At 38.8% G+C, this 11,416-nt stretch overlaps 1 protein-coding gene across 3 annotated transcripts in view; it reads left to right on the forward strand.

The window, feature by feature from the left end:
• MATCAP2 (microtubule associated tyrosine carboxypeptidase 2) overlaps positions 1 to 9,089 on the forward strand; it is a 90,097-nt gene extending 81,008 nt beyond the window's left edge. For all 3 annotated transcript variants that reach the window (XM_060156026.1, XM_060156024.1, XM_060156025.1), the window contains 2 exons: positions 5,123 to 5,220; positions 8,506 to 9,089. In XM_060156026.1, coding sequence (XP_060012009.1) covers positions 5,123 to 5,220; positions 8,506 to 8,667 — 260 coding nt within the window. In that variant the 3' untranslated portion in view covers positions 8,668 to 9,089. The remainder of the gene's footprint in view (positions 1 to 5,122; positions 5,221 to 8,505) is intronic.
• The last annotated feature ends 2,327 nt before the right edge of the window (positions 9,090 to 11,416 follow it).

The following is an 11,416-nucleotide window of genomic DNA, read 5'->3' on the forward strand; positions in this document are numbered from 1 at the left end:
GGTTCTCTGTTAATACAGCAGCTTGGACTCAGCGCTCCCACCACAGGAGCTCAGGCCCAACCCCCAGCCTGGGAACCAGTATATCCCACAAGCTGCTCGGTTTGGCACAAGAAAAGAAAGGGAAAGAAACAGAGCAGTAGAATAACAGAATAAAAAGTAAAATACAGTTAGTAAAATAAAAAGTATATCAGGAATAATTAAAATATAAGTGAAACAACTGCAACAAGGTAAAACAGCACCACAATAAAAAAAAGAAAAAGAAAAGGAAAGCTGGGGGCACGAGCCAAAAGTTGCAGAACAATAACAAGGTATAAAGAATAAAGTAAAATTAGAAAAATTAAAAATTAGAAAAATATCTATATAGATGAAAGAACAACAAGGTAAAGCCAAACCACAACCTAAAAAGAAAGGCTAGAAAAGGCCTTGGCTGTGGGGGGCAGTGTGGGGTGGTGGGGCTCAGGCTCAGGACCTGCTCAGCCGCGAAAGGCAGCACATCTGGAGGGGGGCCTTGGAGTGTGGGTTCAGAGGTAAGGTCATGGTTGGGGGCGTGGAGGCAGGGTGTAGGCCCAGTGCAGTTGGAGGGTGTCTTGGAGGGCAGAGGATGAGGCCTGGGACCCTCACTTGGGCCTCCCCAGGACCCTAGTGGGCAGGGGAAATGCTGACCCTGTTCCCTTCTGATAATCCACTCTCCCAAGTGTTTCCCCCGTCCCTGTTGATCCCCTAACCATGGGTGGGCCCCTCTGGGCATGGGAACCCCTTGCCTCCCCCAGCCACCCCACAGGGGCACTGGTCTGTCTCACCTCCACTTATCCTCCCCATGTCCTACCCAGTTGCTCATGGGTTCTTCCCATCCCCTTAGGTGTCCGTGGTCCCCCACCAGTGCCTGGCAGGTGCCCTAGTTGTGCAGAGATGCAAACTCCACATCCTCCTAGTCCACCATCTTGACTTCACCCCACAGTCTTTATTTTAAAGTCTATTTAGTCTCATATGAGTATTGTTATTCCAGCTTTCTTTTGATTTCCATTTGCATGGAATACCTTTTTCCATTCTCTCACTTTCAGTCTGTGTGTGTCTCTAGATCTGAAGTGAGTCTTCTGTAGGAGCGTATATATGGTTCTTGTTTTTGTATCCACTCAGCCCCTCTATCTTTTGGTTGGAGCATTTAGTCCATTTACATTTAAGGTAATTATTGATATGTATGTTCTTACTGCCATTTTGTTAATTGTTTGGGGTTTGTTTTTATAGGTCTTTTTCCCCCCTTCTTTTGTTCTCATCTCGTGTGATTTGATGACTATCTTTAGTTTTATGTTTGGATTCTTTTTTCTTTTTTTGTGTGTATATCTATTATAGGTGTTTGTTTTAAGGTTACCGTGAGCTTTTTATGTAGCAGTCTGTGTGTGTGTGTGTGTGTCTGTGTATGTATGATTTAAGTTGCTGAGCTCTTAATTTCAAATGCATTTTAAAAATCTTACATTTGTACTCTTCTTCCTTCATGATTGCTGTTTTTCATGTCATATTTTACATCTAATTGTTTTGTGTATCCCTTAACTGCTCATTGTGGTTATAGATTATTTTACTACTTTTGTCTTTTTATCACCCTACTAGCTTTGTGTGTGGATGATTTCCTACATTTTCTGTATGTTTGCCTTTGTTGATCATTTTGATTTTATAATTTTCTTGTTTTTAGTTGTGGCCTTTTTCATCAGGAGAAGTTCCTTTAACATTGGTTGTAAAGTTGGTTTGATGGTGCTGGACTCTTAGCTTTTGCTTATCTGTAAAGCTTTTGATCTCTCCATCAAATCTGAATGAGAGCCTTCCTGGGTAGATTATTCTTGGTGGTAGGTTTTTCCCTTTCATCACTTTAAATATATATTTCTACTCCATTCTGGCCTTCAGTTTCTGCTGAAAAATCAGCCAATAACTTAATGGGAATTCTGTTGTATGCTATTTGTTGCTTTTCCCTTGCTGCTTTTAATATTCTCTTTATATTTAATGTTTGTCATTTTAATTAGTGTGTCTTGGTTTCTCTTTGGGTTAATCCTGTATGGGACTCTGTACTTTCTGGCCTTGAGTGACTGTTCCTTTCCCAGGTTAGGGAAGTTTTCACCTGTTATGTTTTCAGTCTCTCTCTGTCTCTGTCTCTGTCTCTCTCGTCTTTGTGGGACCCCTACAGTGTGAATATTAGTGTGCTTGATACTGTCCTACAGGGCTCTTAAACTGTCCTAATTTCTTTTCATTCTTTTTTCTTTTCAGTGGCAGTGCTTTCCACTACTCTATCTTCAGCTCACTGACCTGTTCCTCTGTATCATTTAGTCTAATGTTGATTCCTTCTATTGTATTTTTCATTTCAGTTATATTCTATGTCTCTGGTTGATTGTTCTTTATATTTTCTAATTCTTTGTTAAAAACTTCTGACTTCTTGCTCTGTACGTCCATTCTTTTCCCAAGTTCTTTCATCATCTTTACAGTCATTACTCTGAACTCCTTCTCAGGTAGATTGCCTGTCTCTGCTTCACTTAGTTGTTCTTCTGGGGTTTTATCTTGTTTCCTCATCTGGAACATGTTTCTTTGTGGCCTCATTTTATCTAAGTTGCTATTTCTATTTTTATGTATGTGGTAGGTTAGTTATGTTTCTGTACCTTGAAGAAGTAGTCTCCTGTAGGAGATGTCTTATGCATCCCACTGCGCACTCCCCTCTCGTCACCCATGCTATATGCTCTATCGTTTCCCCCTAAGAGGGCTGCATTGGTCCTTCAGTTTTGGTGAGCTATGTGGGTGGTCTGGTAGGCTTGGTTGGCCCCTAGCCCAGTTGGTTGCCAGGCACCTGCCTTGTGCAGATGCTGCTGGTTAGTGGGACCTGGTCACAAGGTAGCAGATTACAAAACCTCAGGGTCCCCAGGCCTAGTGCTGGCTCACTGGTGGACAGAATCAGGGTCCATAAGACTCCAGGGCTGTTGCCCTACCACTGGTGGGTGAAGCCAGGTTCCAGGGTTAGTGTTGGACTAGTGGCAGGCAGAGCTGGGTCCCAGAGTCTGACAACAGGGCCCAGGAATTTCAGAGCTGTTGTCAGATTGCTGAGCAGGAGGTGGAGGGATCCTGACACAGTTGGGTATGGGGTCCGAGGTATCCCAAAGCTTGTGTTGGCCTGCTGGTAGACAGAGCTGGGCTTGGGTGAATCCTGGGGTCTGCCCGCTGGTGGGCAGCATCAGGATACAGGAGATCCTGGGGCTCTGTCAGGCCCACTGGTGGATAAAGCTGGGTCATGGGGATAGTGCAGGCCCATTGGCTAGCTGAGCCGTGTCCTGGGGCCTCTGGCTTCAGGGCCTACATTCTCAGAACTGGTTTTGGACCATTGGTGGGTTGGCTGGTTCATGACACAGCTGGCTATGGGGCCTGGGGTGTCCCAAAGGTTGTGTTGGCCCACTGGTAAGTGCGGCCTGATCCTGGGGTAATGTCTAAGGGGCCCACGTTGTCTCAGAGCTTTTATTGTCCCCCTGGTGGTTGGAGGACCAGCAAGTCCTGGGACTGGTGCCAACTGCTGGTGGCTGGGCTGGGTCCTGGCATAGCATGCAGTGGTTGTTCTGGGGCTGGTGTCTGTCTACTGGTAGGTGGGGTTATATTTCCACCCAGCTAATTGCTTGATCTGAGGTGATCCAGTATTTGTTCCTATAGGCTGGTGAGTAGGGATAGGGCTGGGGCTGGGTCCCATGCCTAGTAAGCTAGAGGGAGGATTCCAAAATGGTGCTTTGCAGCGCCAGTTTCAATGTGGTAGAATTAACTCCCCAAAATGGTTGCCACCAGTGCCTGTGTCCCCAGGGGAACTCCATTTGCCTCCTGCCTCTCTGGGAGACTCTTCAAGATCACCAGTAGGTCTGACCCAGGCTCTGTTCAAAATACTGCTGCTTCCCTGTGTCCCAGAGCGTGTGAAATTTTGTGTGCACCCTTTAAGAGTAGGGTCTTTCTTTTCCACAGCCCTCTGGGTCTCCCGAAAGTAAGTTCCTCTGACCTTCAAAACCAAACGTTCTGGGGTCTCGTCTTCCCAGCACAGGACCCCTGGGCTGGGGAGCTTGATGTGGGTCTCTTACCTCTTGCTCCTTCTGGAGAACCTCTATACTTACAATTATCTTCCCATTTGTAGGTCTCTCACCTCAGGATCTGGGTCTTGACTATACTGCAGTTTCTCCCCTCCTACCCATCTAGTTGTGGTTCCTTCTTTATATCTTTAGTTACAGAAATCTTTTCTGGTAGTTTCCAGTCTTTCTCACTCACAGTTGCTCTGTAAATAGTTGTAATTTTGGTGTGTGCCCGTGAGAGGAGGTGAGCTCGGCCCTCTTAGTCCACCATCTTGGGAACTCATCAACAATAATTTCTTATTGTATGACTCTCCATTTGGTAGAATTCTAGTCCATTTAATTCTAGAGCAAAATTTTTAAAAATTTACATAAGTTATGTCATGATGGGAGAAAGGTTTTCTTTGTAAGCAGAATACCATTTTTTATCTAAGCACAGATCTATGAGCTATTCCTAATTTTCATGTCTATTTCATATTTTTTCATATGCTTTAAAATCCAGTTCTAATTCTCATTTTTATAGGGAGGAATAGTATCAAAATCACCTAAACTTTAATGGGGTAAAGGGTATTATTTCTTATAAAAAACCCAGGAATTTCTGAAACCCCATGTCTCCACATTGGCCCCTTTTGAAACTTAACTACTCTACAAGTATCCTCTCCCAGCCCTCCCCACCCAAATGCCTTCAGTTAATCTGGAAGTTAAACTTGAGGATGGGATAATTTTTTTTAACATCTTTATTGGAATATAATTGCTTTACAATGTTGTGTTAGTTTCTGCTCTGTGTTTCTTTAGGGAAAAATGCTATTTTAATTATGGGGAGTGGGGAGCCAGGGAAAAGGAATTCTTAAAGGGAAGCTACTAGGCTGTAATTATTGTGGTACTTCTCAAGACCTTACATTTTATGTTATGATTATAGTTAAATTTCTAATTTGCCCTACTTATTTTTTAAGTACAGGACTGACTCCTACAGTAAAGTGAATGGGCTGGTATTTAGTTACTTAATAATTTTTTTAAACATCAGAAAGTAAACACTGTTCTGGTTCCTCCAGGGTGTTTCAGTAAAGACCAGGTATACTTGGATGGTATCCTGCAAATCCTCCGATATAGAGAGACCATTGACTTTCATCTACTTACGGCCCTGGGGAAGGTGAGTGAAACCAATGGCACAGAGTCTGCAAACGTACCAGGTCAACACTTCCTCCAGCTCATTTCATGATTAAATAAGACTCAAGTTGAAACTGTTTTTATTTTATTGTTGGAGTAGTTTTCCTTTATGTGATAACAGGAGGGAAGAAATGAGGTTCTGTCACAGAACCAAATTACAATATTCCTTTGTGGACAATAAGAGATAAGAGAATAGGAAATTTGGGAATATATTATTAGTTTTTATATGCATATTTTCCTAAAGTATTTTAAAGTAAGCTGCAGGTATAACTCTACTCCCCTTCATACTTCAGTATGTATCTCCCAAGAATAAGGATATTCTGACATGACCATATGTTTTCTAAAGAAATTTATCATTGATTCCATATAATATCTAAAAAAAAGTCTATTTTATATTCCCCAGATCATCTCCAAAATGTCCTTTGCAGCTCTTTTTCATGACCCAGGATCCAGTCAAGATTTATGCCTTGCATTCGCTTATCATCTTTAATCTCTTAATTTATAACAGTCCCCCTCACCATAGTCTTTTTTTATGACATTTTTAAGAATCCAGGAAAATTTCCTTGAGAATTCCTAGAATCTGGACTATCAGATTGTTTCCTTGTAATTAGCTTTAGGTTAAACATTTTTGCCAAGAATACTAAAGTGAGTCATGCATTTTTCAGTGCATCACATTAGAGAGATTGTCCCAGTATTGGTGATACTGTGTATAATCACCTGGGTTAGTTACTGCCAGATCTCTCCATTATAATGGTACCTTTCCTCCATTAGTAAGTAATTTGTGGGATGATACCTTCAAATATACCATTGTCTAATAGCCTTTCCAGAAATGATTTTAACATCAATTGATGATTTTTGCCCAAATCAGTTACTACACTGGTGGTAGCAAAATAGAGATCTTTGAATTCTGTTACATTTCCCTCCACTTTTTTATTCAGCTCTTCCAATGGCTACTCCTGTGGTTTTTAAAACATGTCTACATGTTTTCAAGCAAAGTAAAATATTCTGGGCTCACCTTACCCTTTTCCTACCCAAATCTGAGATTAGATGTTTCTCTAAGGAAGTCTTGATTCTTTTTAGTGGGAAATGGTATTTAGAAAACAAGACTTGAGCACGAGGTGTGCACATCACTACTCAAGTGCTGATGCTTCTAGACCTTGTCAATGAGCATATCATATATTTGTTTTAAATCATAAGGGCATTCCCCATTCCATATATGTATCTCTCTTCTTAAAATGAGAACCTTATTTCCCAACATCAGTATATTTATTCATTCTCTCCTTATAATAAACTTAGAGTGGTTTAAGATAAATTACAAAACCATTCCAATATCAACACCAAACCTATTTCCTGTAACCTATTACACTTAGTGATATACTCAATTTTAACTGAAATATAAACAAAACTTAATATGAACATGATTTACTTAAAACCTTCCTACTGAACCAGGAAGAGTGTTGATCAGAAGATAATAGTTCTTAAAGCCAGCTATGTTTTGGAATTTAAAAGCCAGCTATGTTTTGGAATTTAAAAGTTGAAAGATAAGTTTAGGGGTGAAACTTTAAGTTCTATAAATTAATATAATATTTATGAAAGACTGGCTTCTTACTCAAGTGAATGAAAGAGATGTGAAATTTTTAAAAATACTTAAATTCTCTTGCTTTTATTTTGATATTTTTAACACAAAACATTATTTTATTTCTCCAATTAAATAGAAAAAGGAATTTAATGTATAATTGTGCTGATTTTCCTAACTTAATAATACAGTATTTACATTCTAATTATTTTCTTATTTATTTATTTTGGCTGCACTGGGTCTTAGTTGCAGCACGTGGGATCTTCATTGTGGCATGTGGGCTTCTTAGTTGCAGCATGCATGCAGGATCTAGTTCCCCAACCAGGGATCAAACCTGGGCCTCCTGCATTGGGAGCATGGAGTCTTACCCACTGGACCACCAGAGAAGTCCCAATTCTTATATTTAGATTTAGGCAGGAGATTTGTTTAGGTTCAGTCTTTCACACACATATATTAAGTTTAGTTGTTTAATTTCTAGACAAACTGTAGATCCAAGATAGATTGTTAAATCAAATACTGACTAGATTTTTAAAAATACAGTCATGGTCATTTCTCCAAAGAAGATATACAGACTGCCAACAAACACATGAAAGAATCCTCAACATCATTAATCATTAGAGAAATGCAAATCGAAACTACAATGAGATATCATCTCACACCAGTCAGAATGGCCATCATCAAAAAATCTAGAAACAATAAATGCTGGAGAGGGTGTGGAGAAAAGGGAACCCTCTTGCACTGTTGGTGGGAATGTAAATTGATACAGCCACTATGGAGAACAGTATGGAGGTTCCTTAAAAAACTACAAATAGAACTACCATATGACCCAGCAATCCCACTACTGGGCATATACCCTGAGAAAACCATAATTCAAAAAGAGTCATGTACCAAAATGTTCATTGCAGCACTATTTACGATAGCCAGGACATGGAAGCAACCTAAGTGTCCATTGACAGATGAATGGATAAAGAAGATGTGGCACATATATACAATGGAATATTACTCAGCCATAAAAAGAAACGAAATTGAGCTATTTGTAATGAGGTGGATAGACCTAGAGTCTGTCATACAGAGTGAAGTAAGTCAGAAAAAGAAAGACAAATACTGAATGCTGACAGATATATATGGAATTTAAGAAAAAAAATGTCATGAAGAACCTAGGGGTAAGACAGGAATAAAGACACAGACCTACTAGAGAATGGACTTGAGGATATGGGGAGGGGGAAGGGTAAGCTGTGACAAAGCGAGAGAGAGGCATGGACATATATACACTATCAAACGTACGGTAGATAGCTAGTGGGAAGCAGCCGCATAGCACAGGGAGATCAGCTCAGTGCTTTGTGACCGCCTGGAGGGGTGGGATAGGGAGGGAGGGAGACACAAGAGGGAAGACATATGGGAAAATATGTATATATATAACTGATTCATTTTGTTGTAAAGCAGAAACTAACACACCATTGTAAAGCAATTATACTCCAATAAAGATGTTAAAAATATATATATAGTCATGGTATGAAGGGGCAGATAAATACGGTCTTATTTAACACAGTAAATTTTGTCATTTTCCAGGTATTAGGGAGTAATTTCAAAAACAGTCTACGTAAAGTTTCACTTAAGACCAAAGGAAGAAATTGCTCTTCAAAATTTAACTGGTAGTCACATTTAAAAAGTAACCCATCTTCCTTTTTTCAGGTCTCTTACGAAGATGTGGATCGCTTAAAAGGATTGGCAGTTACTGAAAACATGAGGGTCCCTCACTTTCTGCAGGACCATGGCCGATATATGGAACACTTAGAGAAGATCATGGAAGTGAATGAACTGACTGACAGGGAACTGAAAGATCTTATATATTAATTAGCATTCTTGCAAACATAGCTAAGCTATACCTCTATGTATATTACCAATTAGGTGCAGTTAGCACCAGCAGATTTATAAAAGAAGAATGACTGTTTACATGAGTTTTCTGAAGAATGGTCTGCAGTATTCAGCTGAATATTTAGGTTAAGAACAAACTTTAAACTGTTTCCCTAAAATGTTTCTATAGGCTACAGGGGAAAGTTACTCCTGTTTTCATCTGAATCTCAACAGAGTCAGATGAAAATACTGCTGATGGGTGTTTTTGAGGAATCTTGGTCAAACTGAGTGATAAACTTCTGCCTGAGAACCAAGACCAGCTCTTACTAGAGATGGAATTCCTGTGTTGTTCAAACTTCAAGGTAATATTTTATTTAATAAATAATGGTAATTATTCTCCTTTGAAAAATTAGTCTGTGTTATGCTCCCAAAAGCTAGAAAATAAGAAATTTAAGGTTTCTTATTTTCTTATATGTTAAGTAATGTTAAAGGGAGGGGAAAAGCAATTTGAAAAGTTTTCATAGTTCTTTATTTTACACATTATTGTTTCACCTTATTAGCTTATAGGAACTAAAATAGAAGATTACCATATTTTGTCCAGTTATCCCTTAACTAAATTTGGTTTTCATCTGCTGAAACATACTGGACACCTTCAAAATTTTAACCAAGTTTTAGGGTCTTTGCTTCCCAAGTCTCAGAGGTTTCTCTACATAAATCAAAATAGTTGGGGGAGAGAGAAGCTACTTACCTTTTTTATTAAATGGAGCAATGAGCAGGGGATATATCATGTAGGAGCTGGATGTTGACTGGGTAGCAGCTTGACTATATACTCTGAGAAACAGAATTTCTGGGCATTGCCATTTGATAAACTGGCTTTGTGATACTGGCTCAGTATTTTATCAAAATCTTTGACTTCATCAAGCCAATAATGACATACTTTGAATTTCAAGAATATGAATTCTGTTTTACTACATTTCTCCTGCTAAAAGCTTATATCTAGCTTTGTAATTTATCAATTTCAATGTATACTTGGATAGGTATAATAGGTATACTTGGGATCAAGTAGTTTTTCAAACTTAATCTGAAAGAATACTGCTGTAAACACCCCATTCAAAATTGCTACTGTAATTTCTACCCAAAGTCTATCTGAGAGTTTACCTCAATTCAGACTTAAATATGGTGCTAACACTGGTAGATGTATACTGCAAAGTCTGGTTCACATTCACATTTTAGAAACTCTTTTGCAGACAAGGTTATGGGATTTTTCTCTTTCACATATCTGGAAGGGCGCCTCAAAGAATGATATACTCCAGCAAACATGATATACTCTAATTGGCACCTGGTAGTTCTTGCAAAGCCACGCATTTCACCTTTGGCAGTAGCAGGCAAGGCCCTTTAGAGTACTGAAGGTGCCCATACCTGTGTCATGCTGGTTGGAGTGTGACCTGCACTGGGGGCACAGTGCACCAACACTAACCAGACACCAGAAGACCACTCTTGTCCTCTCAAGCATTATTTCTTTGTAGCAGAGTCATCCAGTTTTAGTTTTGTGTAGTGTTTTCTGACTTCATCTTCAGACTTATCAAAGGTAACTGTGAAAACAATGTCTTAGTGCTGGAGTTGAAGTACAGACAGAAATGGCAATATTTATGTCCTGTGACTTAAGGTCAAATGATTATAAATTCAGCATTTGTAGGCAATAACACTGCTAATCTTATGTTATGGTTTAAATATAAAGGAAAATCACAGCAGCCTTAATTTCCTATTGGTAGGATTGTTTGTAGTGGTTGTAGTCCCTGAATTTTAAAATGGATAGATATTACGTGATCTGAAAAAGCAAACACTTTCTTGCCTTACTGCTTTGGTATAAGGACAAAAAATATGAGCACTATCCAGACCAAAAAAAAAGACCTTAAATCACATTAAGATATTTCAAAGGTTAGCAATGAACCAAAAGTAGTTTAAGATTAGCAGAAATACTTAAATAAAGAGCTCTAAGCTTTAAAAGTTGAGATTGAAGATTTAATGTTTATTCTTTTTCTTGAAATAGCATTAAGGTCAGTTTTCTCTAAAATGAAAGTTTTTATAAATAGAAAATTACAGCAGCAGTACTTAGGAGAATAGTTGAAGATCATACTCGTTTTAATTAGAATAGTCATTTACTATAGGCTATTGATCATTAGGATTTCATCAATTTTTTCCACTGAAATTCTAACATATAGTTGTATCAAATACAAATTCTAATAAACTGTTTGTTAGGTTTTCACACCAGACAGTTGCAAAGAAAAATAGTCTGCAAACATAAATCCATAGTCTTTGAGCACTTTGTGTCTAGCTGTAATAGAAATAAATAGCACTGAGGTTCTTAAATGAACTATTTGGATATATATGCATGCAAACTTCTGTTCTTTTAAAACCTAATTATATTTTTATTGTGGTATTTCTGGGTTTTTTATTGTAATTATTGAAAATATCATCAATCATGTTTGTCTTCTAGTATTCTTATTTATAGAGAAATATATTTGCCACACTCTACCTTTCCCCTAATTATTCCCCTAATTAGCATATACTCCCATGGGGCATAGGGAAAAGGAGAGAGGGAAAATTCTGTCTTAATTTACTACCCTGTTTGTTTGTTTATTGAATAAACTTTTATGCAGCACCAACTGAGGAGCAGAATCTGTGCTGAGTGTCAGAGGTCCTCTGATGAAGACAAGAAATGTTCCACAGTCCAGTGAGGAAGAGTGGC

This window comes from Lagenorhynchus albirostris, chromosome 8, assembly GCF_949774975.1.
Source record: "Lagenorhynchus albirostris chromosome 8, mLagAlb1.1, whole genome shotgun sequence".
Taxonomy (NCBI): domain Eukaryota; kingdom Metazoa; phylum Chordata; class Mammalia; order Artiodactyla; family Delphinidae; genus Lagenorhynchus; species Lagenorhynchus albirostris.